This window comes from Drosophila sechellia, chromosome 3L (genome assembly GCF_004382195.2).
Source record: "Drosophila sechellia strain sech25 chromosome 3L, ASM438219v1, whole genome shotgun sequence".
Lineage (NCBI taxonomy): Eukaryota > Metazoa > Arthropoda > Insecta > Diptera > Drosophilidae > Drosophila > Drosophila sechellia.
The window spans coordinates 16376920-16397247 of record NC_045951.1 but is presented as its reverse complement, the minus strand read 5'-3'; the positions used below and the strand labels follow the sequence as shown (position 1 = coordinate 16397247).

General features: G+C 43.2%; 1 protein-coding gene across 7 annotated transcripts; it reads left to right on the top strand.

The window, feature by feature from the left end:
* The first annotated feature begins 302 nt into the window (after window positions 1-302).
* On the top strand, window positions 303-19490 carry LOC6606013 (glutamate synthase [NADH], amyloplastic). 7 transcript variants are annotated; one of them, XM_032719102.1, is made up of 16 exons: window positions 303-457; window positions 7620-8111; window positions 8388-8515; window positions 11238-12324; window positions 12712-12714; window positions 12886-13052; window positions 13114-14277; window positions 14345-14475; window positions 14544-14902; window positions 14965-15110; window positions 15860-15969; window positions 16026-16159; window positions 16222-16553; window positions 16611-18095; window positions 18227-18885; window positions 18995-19490. In XM_032719102.1, exons 2-16 carry the CDS (start codon window positions 7782-7784, stop codon window positions 19126-19128), a joined length of 6369 nt encoding a protein of 2122 aa, XP_032574993.1. In that variant the 5' UTR covers window positions 303-457; window positions 7620-7781; the 3' UTR covers window positions 19129-19490. The 7 variants fall into 7 exon arrangements, 6 of the variants coding, with proteins under 6 accessions (XP_032574993.1, XP_032574997.1, XP_032574998.1 ...); XM_032719101.1 differs by lacking the exon at window positions 303-457 and adding an exon at window positions 7386-7480; XM_032719103.1 differs by lacking the exon at window positions 303-457 and adding an exon at window positions 7466-7484.
* The last annotated feature ends 838 nt before the right edge of the window (window positions 19491-20328 follow it).

Genomic DNA, 20328 nt, shown 5'->3' with positions numbered 1-20328 from the left:
CGCATTCAAATTATGTTTAAATAATTGAAGCAACCATTAACTGAAAATATATGAATTTATTTCTTTAATCTACTAAAACTTGGTTCTTTATTTAATTTTATAATTTAATTTAATTTTATGGTTAAAAGATAACAATGAAGCTAGAGTTTGAAAAACAACAGATGTTGTTGTTGCTCTCACGCAACTTTTCGCTCTCCGCTTACTTTTGCGCTCTCTTCGGTTTCAGTTTGGGGATAGTTGCGATTTTCGTCCTATTCTTCCATTCTCATTCGGGCTTTTGAAATAAACGCACGTATTCTGAACACGCGGAAAACCAGAAAATATTCTAAAGCCAAATCGAAGTGGAAGTGCTATAAGCAAGTGGAAAAGTGAAAAGCTCCAAAGCTCTTGGTTTTGTGTGGACGCGCAAAATACGAAAATCAGTGCATAGTTTATCGGTTTATCAAAAAAGTTGAAAGTAATTAAGAAAAATATGCGTGGAATTCCTTTTTGTGTCGCTTAAAAATTGTGATATGCAAATGACTTAACACACACACATACATACGTACATACCTAGCAGGGCTTATATTCACCATAGGGGATAGGATTAGGATAGGAAAAACGCTGTAACGAAGAATAGAATAGTTAAGGGTTCCGGGTGCCCCTTTTTCTTACCACAGCTTTTCCTGATTCCCGTAGGAGTTCCTCTAGAAAATCAATAAATTTTACATGGAGCACAGAGAAACACACACACGTTGAAAAGAGGGAGTGCGGGAAGAGGAAGCATAGCCAGAGAGCAGGATGAAGAAGGAGAGCAGAAGCTCCCGCACCAGAATTTACAGTGGAGGACATAAAACTAGTAGCTGTTTGATTCGCTGATTTATGGGTACTTAAAATGATAGATTTATGGGAAAGGAAGGGTTTTCTTAAGTGCTCGTTACGTGTTGCTTGAAACATGAAGTGATTCATTAATTTTTAACCAGTAATCTCTTTCTTAAGCATATATTATATACGTTATTTTTGATGTGCGTCATTCAGCTTTATTAAATAGTATACTTTTAAAAATCATACTATAATACAAAAATTATACATCAAATAAGTAATACCACAAACGGACTGCAATATAACTGAGCAAACCTATGGCAATGGCCTGCACTGTGATTTACCGCCCTGCCGCAAGCTTCTCCTTCTTGTACTTGTTTTTTGCCGCTACGAAGTTCTGTTCTTGATGTTGCCCCCACCCCTTTCATCTTCTTCTTGCTCGTTGATTATTTTATGGGCTGTGCTGTGCTTCATTCGTGAATCTTGTTTCGCTATTTACCGCCCCTCCCCCTTTTACTGTGATGCAGACAGCTGCTCTGCTCTCCCGCTCGCTCCGCCTCAAGGTCAGAGTAAGGTTAGCTCCGTTCTCTGCTTCAATGGGCCATGGCAGTGATTTCTTCCTCGCCGCTCCACCGCCCGCCCTCGCCCTTCCCCTCATCCGATCTTTTTTCATTTCCCTCTCGTCGAGAACAGTGGCTACCGAAAGTCTGCGGCCACCGAATGCCGCAAATTGCTCTGCCTAATTGCCGCATCAAAATTAATGACAGCCACTGTGTATCTGTATTTGTGCTTGAGTGTCCTTTATTACACTGAGAAAATATACCGGCTACTTAAAAATGTGCTGCTTTAATCCTTAACTGATTATTATTAAACAAAAATATCCATTTCACATACATTCACTATTGCATCTTAAGGCGAATGAAGTTAGTATTGTGACATTGCATTTTGTATTCATGAAAAAAAAAAAAATTTTTGTTCCAGCTTCTATTTATAAACGTGGGCGTCGAAGTTTGCCTTACTACGTCACTGCCCCTTGACATTTACACTTTCTCTCTGCGTGGGTGGCAGCTTCCAAGTTCGCTCTCTCAGCCCGGTTTGCTCTCCTGACATAACGGTTATGCAATCAACGCCGCATTTTGCTATTTTTCCGCACGGAGAAAGGCTTTCACAATTCAATTGCACTTGAATTTAAAGGATAACGTTCTTGCCTTTGTTTTATTACCGCTTAATGTGTGTGTTTTTGTGTGCCAGCACTTAAAAAGGATTGTGCAGAACTGAGTGAGCAAATAAAAAGCGTAGACAAAATACCTAAGAAAAGATTGTCGGAGATTTTACCGGAAGTGTGAACCAAGTCTCTTTTTGCTGCTGAGTGCGTTTAGAGCCCTTTTCGGGCTTATCGCAGATTTGTGAAGATGAAACTGAAAGCTAAGCAATCGTATTATTATTGAAAAGTCGGCGAAGTAGTCATGCCCCCAAAGCAAATTCCGCATCCTCTTTGAAATTGAATATGTTTTGCGGTCTCGCTAGAAATAAGCTGGCGCCGCAAGTTTGGTTTATTGGTTCAGTGAGTTCCCGAACGGAAAACTTTTCAATTGCGTCGCAGCCTCTAAATTAAATCAGTTCTAATGGTGGGCATATAAAGCAAGTGCCTCCGCCAATTATGATAGCCTTATATTAATCACAATTCTCTTGACGGATACGCCATAACTTTAAAAAATAAACGTTTTTTTAACCAGTAAAATTATATTTCAGTCCTAAATTCTATTGTCATTCCATTGACTGATTCACTGATCAGTTGTTAAATATGGTAGACACTGCAATAAATATGGTTTATAACTTTTCCTTATTATGTTTTTAAATGAGTTAAATTTAAATTTATTTATATATGCTGAAATCCGTCACAAATTGATTAAGCAAATGAATTTCTTGTGAGAATATTTGGTTTATATGCTGCTGACTTTTAAACAATTGCGTTTAAAACTGATTGATATTTCACAGGGAGGATTCCGTATGCGTAGTTGAGTGGATTGCTGATAAGCACGGTCCCGAGTTCGCTTATGACAAATAGCAAACAGAAACGGTCAGAACTCAATACCCGGTATCCACCCCATCACTTGATGCAGCTCCCCGCTGTAATTTACTTGGTTTCCATTTACATAACTCTGTTTATCTAGACATTGGGGATAAAGGGGGCTTGCAAGGGCATGGGCGACGTACCCCAAATGTGCAATCCCATGCCAACCAGATACGGTCATTGGAAACTAATGTAAATTGCGATGTTGCTTGTTTATTGACTGCAAACGATAGTGCCGTCGCAATTAGCGGAGGAAGGTGGGGAGCGGACTGCACCTATGCCATAAATAGCAAGCAGCTGCGATAAATTTCTCCGGACGGACAGGAATTTATGGGGAAAATAAACTGAGAATTTGAAAACTTTTCAATGCTAAATCATAAGAATAAGTGCTTGGTACGGGGTAAAGTCCAAATATTTACCAAAAATCATATTTAAAGAAGTTAATTTAATTTACTTTCTTAATACGTGAATTCAAAACATGAATACCTCTGATGTTTGAGCGATTATAGAAGCCATGATACTTATCATATACAAATTTGACTTGGACCTTCAATGGTTCAGGTTTAATTAGTTACCAGCATATTTTACTTCAATATAAAACAGCCCTTCGATCTATTGATCTTTATCATTCAATCAAAACTAAAGTGAGTTATCAGCAAATTGACTGATTTTTTGATTAAAAGGGCTTTCGAACAAGGCTAATTATCAGCTCATACAGCCCACTGTAAGTGTAGATAAAAAATGTTCCCATAATTGTAATTACTAATACGTAATTCCGAGGCGCAATAAAAAAAAAACCAACCGCAAGATGCACAGTTGATTCTGTAATTAAACACGCGACCGTCCGATAATGAAAACCAATTGTTGCTATTTTTAAAGCAATTGAGGTGATCCCTTTCGGAATCGGAATCGGCGGCGAAAACTTTGCACAGCTGACTCAAGTGCACAGGTTGGAGGCCATAAAACAACGGGGGTACCAATAAAGTTGGCCCCGACTGCCTGATAAGCGCCCAGCCGGGTCAGATAATGCGCATTTATAGCGGCAATATAACCACCACCCCCCAATGGATCCCCCTTTCAATTTTGGCCTAGGCCATATCGTAAATCGCTGGAAAACAAAGTTTATAGCGTCGGCGGCTACCGGAGTTGGTTTCTCCACCGATTTTTTAGATTGTGCAACGGATGAAAGTTCTTGGGTGGGGCTAATAGCCTTGTCATTGTGCGGGAGCCGGGCACCCATTAGGACCGCCTATTGTAATTATCGCACGATAATGGGCCCGTGGCATGCCCCATCGCTTAGCGTACTAACCACACGCAACGTTGTCGACGCATACTTTATTTATTTATTTCGGCTCTCGGGGTTATTGAAACTTGTTGCCTGGTCTTGTTTACATCATAAGTATATAATATCTGCGCGGAATATATATAGATGTGCGTACTTATCGTAATGCCCGGATATCTCTCCTATGTTTGTGGATGTGGGCCACACGCGGCTGTCGCATTGTGGACTTTGAGCCAACCCAATGGATGGCGATGGTGCCTGGCTACATCTATAGCTACATATATCTCTCCGTATCATCCGGTCGCTTCTCCATTGTGCGATCTTTTCTCATCTGGTAGTCTGCAGACTTGTTTGCTATATTCAATTTCGTTGCTTTATTTTTTTATTTCATTCTGTTGAAATGGAAGTCTAAATATTTACGTTGACTTTGGATCGGACTTAAGAACAGGGTGTCTCCATTATTAGTATTATTAGTAGAAAATAATTAAGCGAACTAACTGCTCTTAGTCGGATTAAATGTCAAAACAATTTGCAAATGCCATTCGACACGTGATCGATAATTCCGCAGGAATTTATGTTCCGACCGTCAGTGGGCTGGTTCTTATGGATACATATATATCTGTTTTGCCAGCATTATTGTGAACTCTGAAAATAGCCATCTATTGGTCTGACGCACTCGGAAAGTTATGCAATTAGAACGGCGGAAATTTGAAGGAAACTAAAAAGGAATATTGATAAGTTGTCTATCCGGTTGACAGATAGGAAGTACTGAAAAGGTTTCTAAACCTTCCAATGATATAAAATACATGATGTTTTCAACGAATATCTATTATATTTTTGATGGCTTAACGTGATTCTTTTGCATTTTTTATCTCTTCTATTAAAATAACATACGACTTTACTATAACCTTTGCTTCTGCATACACAAACGCAGATATGCGTTTTATTCAAGTCATGATTATCAAGTTGTATTGCCTCTCTGCGGTGCCATAAAAAGCCACCAAAATTTCTTCTTTCGCGTATATCGTACTTTTTGCGACTCGTTTGATGTTATCTTAGGTCAAAACTTTTCCACTGCACCCAAATCGGGTAATCAGATCATAGATAGATATAGATATTGAGTCCGGTTGAGGGCTATGGTCCCATCTACGTCACATTTTTGCGTTCCACGATTCTTATCGCTCCGTGATTGTATTACGCCTGCAGCCAGAAATCGAACATGTGTATATTTATAGACCATTCCTCTCTATCACGCATGCAAATCGTGAATAGCGCCTTGTAGCATGTCTCCCCCCAATGGAACGCCGTAATCTCTGCGCTGGGTCCCATACCCATTGGAATCGGCAAGGAAAAAACCTTACCAAACCCCAAAACCCCCAAGTAAAGTTCACTGTGCCATTAGGCTTTTGGCGCTAGTGCCGTGAATGAGTCTTATCTGCTGTGTGAAATCGCAGGGGAGGACACGGGCGAGCGGTATGCCAAAGTTTATTAACTTATAAAAAGAAAATAAAACATAGTGAATGAGAATTTCGGCTTCCTCTTTACCCCCAGGCGCAGACACTCGGCTGGCACATGTTAAACGCCTGATACCAAAACAGCAAAAAAAAACAAGAAGTTCGGATGATGATGCTAATCGAAATTGTTAATACCTCTTGTGCATAATACATATTCTTAAACAAAGCTGCACATTCCATTATAAAGAAACATTTTCCAATTTAACTTATTCCATCTTATGAATGAACTATTTTATATCAATTAACACTTTTGCGCTTATAGTTGAATGAAATACTGAATAACCAAAAACTCAATTGTTTAATGATCACCCATGATCACATATACCCACAGTACTCTGTAAGCAGGTAGATTCTTCGCAATAGAGAATGTTATCTCGCCTGACAAATTTTCGGCACTTATCTGGGAGGTGCAGCCGGGGAACCGGTTCCGTACCCCCCATATGGCCGGCTCCTCCTTAAATGCCCCAAGTGGCGAGACGGGCGAATGTGTCACCCGAATGGTTCGCCGAAGATTGCGATGTGACGTTGTAGCCCCGGCCAGATAATTCCGATCGCTCTCCGAGACTTTGAACTTGCCTATAATTCATGCGGCTCTTGATTCAGTCGCCGCCTCTAGAACACAATAGAAAGTCTTTGATACGATGGAAAACGATTTCTTCTAGAGCAAGGGAACCGAATCCATGAACTTGGAACTAATCTACCACTTCTGTTTTTTTTTTTTTCTAGACACTTGGGCTTTTGATTAATAACTTTATGTGGGACTAATTAAACGAATGCCACTAAATTATGTGCTATTTTTGGGAAAAGGTATTTGCTAAAAATTTTATCAAGCGCAACGAACAGTGGAAAATTTTGAAAAAGAATTCGAGACCAACAACATGATCTTATGGAGAATCTATTTATATCGTCGCTCAAAAGAGCAAAAAGTCTTTCAGACAAATGCGTATTTTCAAATGCATTTCTCTGGCCGAAAGTTGAAAGACCCCATAGAGAGATATGTTAATTATATTATTGTGCCGTGTGCGACAGTTAATTATTGTCGAGCTGATCTGTCAAAGATCTTGGAATTTAACAACAAAATATCTTAAATTATAATCCTTTAACAACAGCTAGCTATCGGTATTTTAATGTTGTTTTTGTTGAAAAACAAAACTCATTCGGTTGTTTGTTTTGCATATTTGAAATTGCTTTGCTCCAAACGAATTTACTGCAAATCGCATTTTAAAGCATTTTGTTATTGTTATGCATGTCCACTGTGACGCCGTATAAATCATTTCGCCATTGCATTTGATAACGTTTAACGATTATAGACCGCTGCCGTTCCTAGTTCGATAAAACAGTGTAAATATGGGGCGATTTGGTTGCATTACGTATGCGCCCATTATTCAAGGTTCCACTTCTGGATGCATTGATTGTAAGTAATATCTACCAAAAAATAAAATTAAACATTTATAAAGTTCTTCTTAAAAATAGCAATTCTCATGGTTTTAATTACTGTAACTGTCCTGTAAATACGTTCCTGATAAGCACAATTGCATTACTGATTCATTATTGATTCAGAATTGAATGCCTCTGATTGCGTGCGCTACTCGGGAGAGAGAGTGAGAGATACTATATAGTCGAGCGATCGTGGGGACGAGTGCTCCACCTTTTCGAGGAGAGAGTCCGATCGATCTTGGGGGCTGGGGCTCAACGCTGCTGCGCTGCTCCAACGCCGCTCATTCGCTTGTGAGCAGCCGTCAGTGTCGCGTGTGCCAGCAGCGGGATAAAATAGAAATTGTTACCTAGAATATCTAGCAGTGCATAGATGTATGTGTGTGAAAATAGTGTAAAACGAATGGCGATACAAATAGCTGAGCAACGTGCAAAAATCAGTTTCAAGTGCAACAGCGCTGCAAAATAAGTGGAATAAAATTGCTATATATTTTTACTATTTTTTTTTTTGCAGGCAAATATAAACTGAACTAACTGTGCTAATTCAACCAGAAATAACTGTTAACTTAAACGGTGTGAACACGCTAATTGAACGCAGTGCAGATACAATTAAAATCGAGTGAAACCAAATTAGATCCCGAGAGATTTTCAGCAAGTGCAACGGCAACAACGTATAATGGCACCAACAATCATTGACAATTGCGAATTTGAATGTGCAACTGTTGAGGCAACAACAACAACAACAACATCAGCGATTACCATCGGTTATTCCGATCATTTCGATAGTTCGGCCATCGGCAGCAGCGGCGATAACTTCGAAGAATCGAATGAACTGCATTTAAAGGGGCAGCAGGATCAGGATGTTCAGGAGGAGGAGCAGCAGCAGAAGCAGCAGCAAATGCCATGGGAGGCACCTGGAAAACAGGGACTCTACGATCCCCAGAACGAGCACGAGGCCTGCGGAGTCGGTTTCATCGTGGCCATCGATGGCAAACGCTCTCACAAGGTAAGGATCTAGCATAAACATCCTTTCGATCCTGAAACCAAAACTTTATTAAGAAGTTGTTCAAGCTTCTTTTACAAATACCTTTCAATATTCAAAACCAATCTATGTACATACATAAAATACCGTTCTACACTTTTGTTTTATTCATAGCAACAACTGTGTTCTATCCGTTTATTATTTGATTTGCTTTATTTATAAGTACATGTTTTATTTATTAAGACGTTTAAATCTTAAAGCGATGAATGTAAGCTGAAAAGATTTTTGTTTCACACATAGATTCTACGTGATGCCCAGACCCTCTCAGAACGGATGAATCACCGCGGCGCCTGCGCCTGCGACAATGACACTGGCGATGGCGCTGGCGTCTTGGCTTCCATTCCTCACGGACTCTACTCCAAGGCACTGTAAGTATCACTAATATATATAACATATATATAGCTATAGTATATGTTTACTTGTGCCGGTTCCTCTGGCGCCGTCGCCATTGATGAACGAACTGCTTACACGGAACACGGGACTTGTTGGTGGGCAGGGGGCATGGCGGAGCGATATCGCCGCGATCTCGTGCGCGAAATACGAAAATAGCTCAAAGCTGCCTTGTTGTTTGTCGTTGTGTCTATCAGTTGAGATCTATTCTCTTAATAAAAGTATAATTCATTTAAGATTAAGTTGGTTTAATTGAAGCAATAACCTCATATTTAATCTTTCTTCAATACAATACCCAATTAAATAATTATTAAAACGGGTAGAATGATTATATAACAAAGTTAATTTATTCTTCCGAGAAGTATAATCGATAGTGCACTTAAGATTGATTTTACCTTTTAAAGTATCTGTAAACTGTCTTTTTGTTATTCAAATTTATATGCAGTTATAGAAGAATGATCACGTAACAATTTAATGTGAGATTTATTGCTTACGTTTAGCCACTGTGTGCATAAATGAATGAATGAGTTGATTTAATTGCGATATCCAATTTATTAATGATATACAAAATGATACTTAATGTACTTTCTGGTTTAAGGAAGGATATCAACATTGATGTCCCTTTATTTGCTAAATTTCAAAGTAGCGTAAGGAAAAGATCAAAAATAGTTTGTTAAAATGAGGCACATCCACAGGTCCACAAAGATATATCTCATCCACGACCAGTGGCATATAGAATGTACATACATATGTATGTCGGGGAGTATTTGCCTACCTATAGAGATCCGACAATCCAACATCTGCTCTCTGCTCCCGACCGACCTATGTATTTTGTTTTCTGTTTATTTCGTCAGCTTTTTGGCACGGTTCTTGTTTTCGTCACGCTTTGCTCAGAATCGGTAAACCCGTACCCGTAATATATATATTTATTTATTTTAATAGGCCATATATGGGATTAAACGATGTTTTTAGGGTCCAGTCTAAGTGGATAGCAGAATAGAAGCCATTTGCAGCCAATTACTTTGTGCAAATTATTCTACATTATTTAGCTCAACTACGCCAAATGGAAAAACACGGCAAGGTCTCCTATTTGTTGTACCCCTCGGGTTCTTCACTTAATCCAGTGTACCAGACGTGCATAGTAATGAGATTTGGTCGGGTAAGATTCAGATATTCTAAATGAAGAAAGATTTGAAAGCTTAAAACAATTAACAGCCAATAATAGGACACTTTTATAAAGTTTTTATTATATTTCCCAAAAACCGAGCTCGAGTGTTTCAATTAAGCATTTGAAATGGTTAAGGAAAGAAAGAATATTTGAAAAGTTTATTAAGGTTAACTGACCTAAATCGCTCAAATCAAAGTCAAATGTGCAAAAGACATCTACGATTTTAAGCAGTTTAATCAGAGCTCAATTACGCTGACCTTTATTAAATATATCAGTTAAATGCGTTATGCTCTTTCGGTTGCTAGGTGCTGATTCTAGAATCTTTGAAAATGCTTGATAGATTCCAATGGAACCAATCGATTTGAATGCGTTCCACTCGATTACAGCCAATGGAAAGCGTCTTTCCCGAACCGCAGCTAATAAAAACGACACTGTCCAAGCGATTTACAACTGAATGTGCGCTAATCAATGGCTCGAATTTGCAACTATTTGCTATGTAATTAGTGGAGCAACCGTCTGATGTCCGAGTATATACTATATATGGTATAATATACACAAATAGGAGGAGGAGGTGACAGATGGATTTTCGCAACTGGTTGGGTCATAAATCTAGTTTAATTAGTGTCTAGCCTACGGTTTAATTGATATGTCCGAGCATTTTCGGGGTGTTCTGGACGATTCGGGTTTTCGCTTTGGACAAGAAATTGTGAAATAATCGAGAAGGAAGAAATTCACTCTAGACACGCACGTGCAAACGGTCAAGAGCATTTAAGATTGCGATCTGAGAGCAACGCAACAAGTCGGCGATTGCCAAGTTCAAGGACCGGCTTCGAGTCTTGGACTAATTGCGAAATTATGGCAAAACACTTAAACAGTACCCCGTCCATCGGTTCGACCGGAATTCTGAGACGTAATAAGAACGAGGTTCAGGTACAAACATATAAGCTCAGTTCAATCTTAATTGCACATGGGGAAAAACTTTGCATTTTCAGTTTGCCATGTGTGTTGAAATCAAAAAAATTAGTATATGGCAGTGTTATCGCAAAATATGTGTGTTCATACGGCTTTCTCGCAGTGTACGAATGCATGCCTGAATAACGAAAACAGGTGGACAGGCGAATAATGCGCACCGGTGGACGGAATGGGGGAGGTACTGGTTTGGTTCCATCAGGTTGTGACGGCTGGATCGCTGACAGCTTGTCCATAGAAAGATGCTGATAAGGTGCGACTTGTGGCGGACTCGTTTCGTCACCAGCACTCAATGGAATGGCGCGATGAATGAATGACTGAGTAACTGAACTGGGTGACTTGGATTGACTTGCGCCAAATGGAGAGCTGACTATGAGCGATTTAATGGCGCATTAATATTGGAGATCAGATTGTATCCAATGGAAAAATGCTTAAACGTTGACAAAGCGGTAGTCTGATTCCGCGAAATTCCTTTAAAATCATAAAACATTATCTAAGTTATGAAAAATTCAACTCACCATATTCCTCAAACTTATTTAACCTTCCGTATTCTTCGTTTGCAGTGCCAAGCAGGGTGTAACCTTGCCGGAGTTGGGTGACTATGCCACGGGCATTTTCTACCTGGATGAGGCTCAGCATGCAGCTGCCGAGAACGAGTTCGATGATCTGGCCAAGAGTCTTGGATTGGAGGTGATTGCCTGGCGCACTGTGCCGTCCAATCAGTCGGCCATTGGCGTGGTGGCCCGCAAGTCGGAGCCCCTGTCCCGTCAGGTGTTTGTGCGTCGTCCCGCCGGAAGCGATGAGAAGACCTTCGAACGGCAGGTTTTCGTCCTTAGGAAGAGGGCCAGCCATGAGTTGATCAAGCCGGGACGACGGTTCTACATCTGTTCCCTGTCTGACCGCACAGTGGTCTACAAGGGTCTCTTCACTTCCGACCAGCTGTGGGATTACTACACGGACCTGAAGGATCCAGAGTTCGAAACCTACTTAGCATTGGTCCATACTCGTTTCTCCACCAACACCTTTCCCAGTTGGGAAAGGGCTCATCCGCTGCGAGTCCTGGCCCACAATGGTGAGATCAACACGCTCCGGGGAAATGTGAACCTCATGAAGGCCCGCGAGGGTGTCATGCAGTCGGATCTGTTTGGGGATCAGCTGAAGAAACTGTACCCAGTGGTGGAGCCGAATCTCTCGGATTCCGGCAGCTTCGATTGCGTGCTGGAGTTCCTCACCATGGCCAGCGACAGGTCGTTGCCGGAATCGGTGATGACCATGGTGCCGGAGGCATGGCAGAATGACAAAACTATGCCGCAGGAGAAGCGTGACTTCTACCAGTGGGCCGCCTGTGTCATGGAACCCTGGGACGGTCCGGCTCTTATTAGCTTCACCGATGGTCGCTACATTGGCGCCGTTTTGGATCGTAATGGACTGCGTCCATCGCGTTTCTACGTGACCAAGGAGAACGTGCTGGTCATGGCTTCTGAGGTGGGTGTGTACGATGTGGATCCATCGCAGGTGACTCTGAAGAGCCGCTTGAAGCCTGGCCGGATGTTGCTGGTGGACACCAAGGAGAAGAAGCTCATTCAGGACATCGAGCTGAAGGCCAAGATTGCCAAGTCTAGGCCTCATTCCGAGTGGCTGCAGCAGAAGGTGAGTTAAGGTTTGGTCGTCACATGTGGTATGAGGAAAGACTCGGTGGAGTACAATCGTTAGAATGTTTTCAGTAACTCTACCCTAAATTTAAAAATACAAAAAGATACATTTATCCATGGTATTGTTACTAGAAAATGTTCTAAGTTTTAACGGAGCTTTCAAGATCTGTGCCCCACAAATCCAGCCACCTATACTATATTACTATACACATACCAGGCTCACAGGGTCGATTTCCACTAATCATTTTAAAACACAAGCTCAAATCCCCAACACCCAATCCGAAAACTAATAAAAATAATAATCTTTGGTCTAAATTTGTCCATTCTCTCTCACGCTATCCCCTAATCTCAATCTATGTGTATTTTTGTTGTGGAACCGATGCAGATGGTGAGTTAACCAACCCAGGTAGCGCTAGATCCTATCCTTTGTCCTTTGGCATCCCAAAAGTAGTGTTGATCCTAGTTTTTGCCTTCCCGTTGCGTTTCATTTTGCATGTTGCATTTAAATAAAATTATAAATATTTTGCAAAAACTAATAGTTGTATTTATATCGCAATAGATTACCCTGGATGAGATTCGCAACGCCAATGTGTTGAATACTCCTCCCGTTGATGAGCTGGCCAAGTTGCCCGCCTCCCAGAGGGGCATCTTCGATCCCAGGCTCTCTCTTTTCGGTTATTCCACGGAAACGGTCAATATGCTGCTCATTCCCATGTTCAAGAACAAGTAATTAGATAATTAGAAAAATTATTAATAACATAAAGATAATCTATTTATTGTTTTACAGGAAGGAAGCCCTTGGCTCCATGGGTAATGATGCCCCGCTGGCATGCCTCTCCAACTTCCAGCCCATACCGTATGAGTACTTCAAGCAGCTCTTCGCCCAGGTAACCAATCCGCCCATCGATCCATTCCGCGAGAAGGTGGTCATGTCGATGCAGTGTCCTCTCGGTCCGGAGGCGAATCTTCTGCAGCCATCGGCTCAGCAGGTGCATCGCATTTGGCTCACCAATCCCATACTGAGCATTCCAGATACCCAGCTGCTCAAGCGGAATACGCACCGCGGCTGGCGGACCAAGGTCTTGGACATAACATTCCAGTATAACGAAGGCGTTCAGGGTTATATCGACGCCATCGATCGTGTCTGCCGCGAAGGATATGCTGCAGCTCAAGCTGGCTACCAGTTGTTGGTGATCTCCGATCGTGGAGCGGGCATCGATGGTAAGGTGGCAGTCTCAGCCCTTTTGGCCCTCGGCGCCTTGCATCATCATCTGATTGAGACACTGCAGCGCATGAAGGTGGGCATTGTGGTGGAAACTGCTGAGGCCCGGGAAGTTCACCATATTTGTGTACTCCTTGGCTACGGAGCGGATGCCATTTGTCCATATCTGGCTTTCGAATTGGCCCAGGCTCTGCGTGATGACGGAGTAATTGCTCCTGAGGTCAACGACAAGCAGATCTATGCCGCCTATGCCCAAGCTATTGACACGGGAATCGCAAAAGTAATGGCCAAAATGGGCATCAGCACTTTGCAATCCTACAAGAGCGCCCAGATCTTCGAGGCTGTGGGTTTGGGTTCCGACCTGGTGGCCAAATGCTTCCGCGGCACCCAAAGTCGCATTGGTGGAGTCACCCTGGAGATTCTGGCTAAGGAGGGCCTTCAACGCTATCAACTAACCTATGGCAAGGCAACGCCAGACTCACGAATCCTGCGGAATCCTGGGCAGTACCACTGGCGTCACGGTGGCGAGGCTCACATTAACGAGCCATCCTCCATTGGCAGCCTGCAGGAAGCGGCCGTAAATAAGAATCTGGATGCATTTGAAGCCTTTAAGAAAACCACTCTGGATAGCGTGAAGAAGTGTGCTCTTCGCGGACAGCTGGAGTTTGTTACAGATCGGCAAAGTATTGATATCTCCGAGGTGGAGCCCGCTAGCGAGATTGTCAAGCGGTAGGTTCCAGACTAGATGTTTACTTACTGATCTAAAACACCCTCTGTTTATTAATAATTTCTATAGCTTTGCCACTGGTGCCATGAGCTTTGGCAGCATCTCCCTAGAGGCTCATCAAACACTTTCGATCACCATGAATCGTATTGGTGGCAAGAGCAACACTGGTGAAGGTGGCGAGGACTCAGATCGTTATTTAAGTGAGTCACAAAGTTTATCCCTATCGGTTAGTAAACTAATCAATATTTATTTATCATTTGCTATGCAGACCAAGATCCAAACAACAGTCGTCGCTCGGCCATCAAGCAGGTGGCTTCGGGTCGTTTTGGCGTAACCGCATCCTACCTGGCTAATGCCGATGATCTGCAGATCAAAATGGCTCAGGGCGCCAAGCCGGGTGAGGGTGGCGAGCTGCCAGGCTACAAGGTGACCAAGGATATTGCCAAGACCCGAAAGTCCGTACCCGGAGTGGGCTTAATCTCGCCACCACCTCATCACGATATCTACTCCATCGAGGATCTGGCTGAGCTGATCTACGATCTTAAATGCTCCAATCCGAATGCACGCATCAGTGTGAAGCTGGTGTCCGAAGTGGGCGTTGGTGTCGTCGCTTCCGGTGTTGCCAAGGTAGGTTTGGGAATGCATTAGAAAGGTAATAAGTCTCTTGAAGAATTTTCTTATTACAACAGGGCAAAGCCGAGCACATTGTAATCTCTGGACATGATGGTGGTACTGGAGCTAGCTCCTGGACAGGCATCAAGAATGCCGGATTACCCTGGGAGCTGGGTGTGGCCGAGACGCATCAGGTGCTGGTGCTAAATAATCTACGATCACGGTAAGTTTCCGACCAGGAGAAGCCGGCACAGAGCCATTCCCGCTCTCTCCTCTTGTTGTTACTAATCATGAACCGATACATTACTGAAAGTGCCTGGTTATCCAGATGACAGCGTTGGAAAACCTGTTCAGAACATGTATTCCCAAAAGCAGAGATCCATTGATCATCGGAAAGTTGGGCTGATCCCCCTACACAACCCCATTGAAACTCCTCGTACATGTGGCCAGTGGGCGGTGGGCAGGAGGACGATGACACGGCGCTTGGGGAAGGCGAATCTTGTCCAGCGGAAGAGCGCTCAATGAGAATTTTAAATTCTTTGAAATCTGACAAATGAAAGATGTCTCGATTGCGAACCCATGGACATGATCCAGTGTGAGGAAACGGATACAATGAAAGATCGATCCCTTCAAAATGAAGAAGTAGCGCATTCTTTGGACAGAGACCTTTGAAGTAATGAGTGTAACTCAACTGATCTCCAGATCCTAGCTACAGAAACCCGCTTCCAAACAGCTGTAAAACACGATTCGATCGATTCAGTCCAAATCCAAACTCCAGTCCACTCGCTCTACTCCACTCCACTCACTCGCTCACTCGATCACGTTCGTCGCGCTGTGCTCCATTCGTAATTTCTTCTCATTACATTGATTCCTACCCGGGGCTGAATTTGCTAACATTGCCTTCCTTTTTATGTCGTGTCTTCCCACTATAAACGGTCTGGATCTGGATTTGTTTGGATGAACCTTCCGCAGTGTGATTGTTCAGGCCGATGGACAGCTCCGCACAGGATTCGATGTTGTGGTGGCTGCACTGCTGGGTGCTGATGAGTTTGGTTTCAGTACTGCTCCCTTGATTGTCATGGGTAAGTTGTGTTCATTACTTTTATACGCTGTATTATAAGCATAATAATCTTTGAAGGCTGCACCATGATGCGCAAGTGTCACTTGAACACCTGCCCCGTGGGTATTGCCACCCAGGATCCGGAGCTGCGCAAGAAGTTCACGGGTAAACCAGAGCATGTTATTAACTTCTTCTTCATGCTGGCCGAGGATGTAAGCTTTTATTTCCCATAGCTTCTATAAATTAAACTGATCACTTGACTTTTTTTATATAGATTCGCAAAATCATGGCTGGATTGGGCATTCGAAAGTTTCAGGATCTGATTGGTCGCACCGATCTATTGCGCGTGGCCAGTCAACGCGATGCCAAGGCTAGTAACCTGGACCTCAAGTTGCTCCTGCAGCCAGCTTTGGAACTGCGTCCCGGCACGAACATCGTTGGAGGTTCCGTAAAGCAGGACTTCCAGCTGGAGAAGCGTTCCGACAACGAACTAATTGCCAAGGCTCAGCAAATATTCAGTGGAGCAGACGATAATGTAACCGTCAAGATGCGCATACACAATGAGGAGCGAGCCTTTTGTTCTACTCTGAGCTACCATATTGCATGGTAGGATTAGGTCTGCTAACATAATCTGATCATAATCTAATTTGGTATATTCTACAGCAAATATGGAGAGGCTGGCTTGCCCGCTGGCAAGAGCATCGACATCTTCCTGGAGGGATCCGCTGGTCAGAGCTTCTGCGCTTTCCTGGCGCGTGGTGTTAATGTGACATTGAAGGGCGATGCCAACGATTATGTGGGCAAGGGCCTTTGCGGTGGCAATGTTGTCATCATGCCACAAGATACGGTTCCATTCGAATCACATCTCAATGTAATCGTGGGCAACGTTTGCTTGTATGGAGCCACCGAGGGAACAGCCTATTTCCGCGGTATTGCCTCCGAACGCTTCTGCGTACGAAACTCTGGTGTAACAGCCGTGGTGGAAGGTGTGGGCGATCACGGGTGTGAATACATGACTGGAGGTGTCGTGGTTATCCTCGGTCTCACGGGTAGAAACTTCGCCGCTGGCATGTCCGGCGGTATTGCCTATGTGTACGATTTAGATGGTTCCTTTAAGCCCAAGGTAAATCCGGAAAGTGTGGAACTTCTGCCGTTGGAAATTGAGAAGGATGTGCTGCTTGTCAAGGAACTCTTGGCTGATTTCATTGAGAAGACAGGCTCGAAGGTGGCCAAGGAGTTGCTAGACAACTGGGCAGAAACCCAGGGCAAGTTTGTCAAGGTCTTCCCCTACGAATACCAAAAGGCTCTGAAGGACATGGCCGAACAACAAGCAGTGGAACAGCCCCTGAAGTCCGCTATCGAGAATGGAAACGGAAAGCATGAACCGCACATCAAGGACATCGAGGAGGCGATTCAGGACGTGGTGCTCGAGCAGAAGCGTGCCGATCGCGTGCTGGACAAGACCCGCGGCTTTGTAAAGTACAAGAGGGAATCGGCTCCGTACCGAGATGCTGGAGAGCGACAGAAGGATTGGGATGAAGTCTACAACTTCCCACATGTGCGCAAGAACCTCAAGGTTCAAGCAGCTCGCTGCATGGAATGCGGTGTGCCCTTCTGTCAGTCCAACTCCACGGGCTGTCCGCTCGGTAACATCATTCCCAAGTGGAACGACCTCGTTTTCCACGGCGAGTGGCAGGAGGCTCTGCGTCAACTTCTGCAGACCAACAACTTCCCGGAGTTCACTGGTCGAGTATGCCCCGCTCCCTGCGAGGGTTCCTGCGTTTTGGGCATCTCCGAGCCAGCTGTAACGATCAAGAACATCGAATGCGCCATCATAGATCATGCCTTCGAGCAGGGCTGGATTAAGCCAGAGATCCCGGAAGTGCGCACTGGCAAACGAGTTGCGATTGTGGGATCAGGACCTTCCGGCTTGGCCGCCTCGCAGCAACTGAACCGCGCCGGTCACTTTGTCACCGTCTTTGAGCGCAACGATCGCGTTGGTGGGCTTTTGCAGTATGGTATTCCTACGATGAAGCTTTCGAAGGAGGTGGTCAAGCGGCGGGTAGATCTGATGGCTGACGAGGGTATCGAGTTCCGCACCAATGTCCATGTGGGCAAGGACCTCAAGGCCGAGCAACTGCTGCAGGAGTAAGTATAATTGAACATTTAAGGTGATCCAAACATTTTTGATGATTCTGCCGCGATTGGGTGTGCAAATTTTTAGGGAATATTAACTATTCTGTAGCACCTTTACTTATTACCCTCGAAATTTTCAACAGGTATGATGCCGTCCTTCTCACCACTGGCTCCACCTGGCCCCGTGACTTGCCGCTAGCAAACCGTGACCTGAAGGGTATTCACTTTGCCATGGAATTCCTGGAGGCGCAGCAGAAGAAGCAGCTGGGCGGCAAGAATGATATAATCTCTGCCGCTGGCAAAAATGTGATCATCATCGGCGGTGGCGATACCGGATGCGATTGCATTGCCACGTCGTTGCGTCAAGGCGCCAAGAGTATCACTACATTCGAAATCCTTCCGGAACCGCCACAGAAGCGTGCTGAGGACAACCCCTGGCCTCAGTGGCCGAAGGTCTTCCGCGTGGACTACGGACACGAGGAGGTGAAGCTCAAGTGGGGTAAAGATCCGCGCCAGTACTGCACCACCACCAAGGAGTTTGTGGGTGAAAATGGAGCCATCAAGGGCGTGAACACCGTCGAGGTGGAGTGGACCAAGACGGAAACGGGCCAGTGGCGCATGCAGGAGGTGGCCGGTTCGGAGAAGTACTTCCCCGCAGACCTCATTCTCCTGGCCATGGGCTTCCTGGGTCCGGAGAAGACGGTGCCGAGCGAACTGGGCCTGGAGCTAGACCCGCGCGGCAACATCAAGGCATCCAACGGACAGTATGGCACCTCGAACTCCAAGGTCTTTGCGGCAGGAGGTAAGTTTTATGTTTCATAAGTAATAGACTTAGTATTAAGAGTTAAAATGTGAAAGATTTCTGTATCTTTTCATGACAAAAATGTTAATTTACCTTCTGTTCTTTGCAGATTGCCGACGTGGTCAGTCGCTGGTCGTCTGGGCCATTACCGAGGGTCGCCAGGCCGCACGCCAAGTGGATTCCTATCTGACCGGCCGGCCCAGTGGGCTTCCAGGACCTGGTGGCGTCATCGGGACATCCTAAGAAGGATCCGCAGAGGCAGCCAGAGCAGCTAATATCAAGTTTTGTGTGCGTGCATCGTCCTTACCCTATAGTGCGAAATTCTTTAACGATTTGTGATTTTTATTTTCGCGATTTTAGTTTAGTTTACACTAAAAAGACTTGAGTTTTTTACACACCAAACCAAAACGAAACACGTTTCATTTAGTTTTATTTTGATCGCAAAGCTGGCTGGGAAATGTTAGTGGTTCGTCGAGATGCCCTCCATAGGTGATGATGATGATGCTGCGGCAGGAGTCAATTAAGAGTGCAAACTGAAATGCTGATTGAAGCCAATCGAATACTTATATGTATATCTTAACGGAAATCGAATATCCAACAAAAAATCTAAGGACAATAACTAGAAACTTACCGTTATCGTTAAACAGAAAATTAATTGAAGATTAAATATTTAGAAAATGCATTTTTTCAATGTTGTTTTAGCTTGTGTTGCCTAATCCTATGCAAACGAAATATATGAAGTGAAAATTGATATGCTGATCTCCACCCTCCTATATACAATCCATAAATCGTATATACAGACAGAGAAATGTATTAAACTCGGCCAATATCGAAACGCATTTTTTTAGATGTTGTTTGTGTGTTTTGAACTGCATTCGACCGTTGACCGCAAATGTACCTAAGTGGCTATTGTTAAAACAAATGTGCTCTTTGGCAGTTAAATGTGCGAATACAAAGAATTACACAATTTATACAAAACATATTTAACCCAAATGTATACCCTTATACATACATCTCTATATAAATATATTTATGTGCAAGTATTTGATGAAATAAATATTCAATTATTAAAAAGCATTTTTCCGATGAGTTGATATTTGTGTTTTAAATTTAAGGGGCAAATTACTTGAAATATAATTATTAATCATTTTAAAAGAGAGGCTTCTTTCAGATATAATTAAAAAGATCATCAGAAATTAGAACTACGTGCAGCGAGTGAAAGCTTGAAAGTAAAAACCTTTGTTGTAAAATAACTTTAAATTTTAAATTATTGGTATTTTATATACATAGAGCATGAAAGTTTAAAGGAATAAGAATTTATTGTCATGGAGAAAATATTTAATAATTATATTGTTAATTATAAAATAATAACAGCCGTGTTAAAAATTAATGAATTAATGTTTTTTAAATAAATGCGCCATTTTGTAAGCTTGAAAGATACCG

Excerpts from the sequence above, each read along its gene's own strand:
- LOC6606013 (XM_032719102.1), top strand. The coding sequence starts at position 7,782 with ATGGCACCAACAATCATTGACAATTGCGAATTTGAATGTGCAACTGTT. Across the intron at positions 8,516-11,237 it reads GGACTCTACTCCAAGGCACT|TGCCAAGCAGGGTGTAACCT; the intron begins GTAAGTATCACT and ends CTTCGTTTGCAG. Across the intron at positions 16,160-16,221 it reads TCTTCATGCTGGCCGAGGAT|ATTCGCAAAATCATGGCTGG; the intron begins GTAAGCTTTTAT and ends TTTTTTATATAG.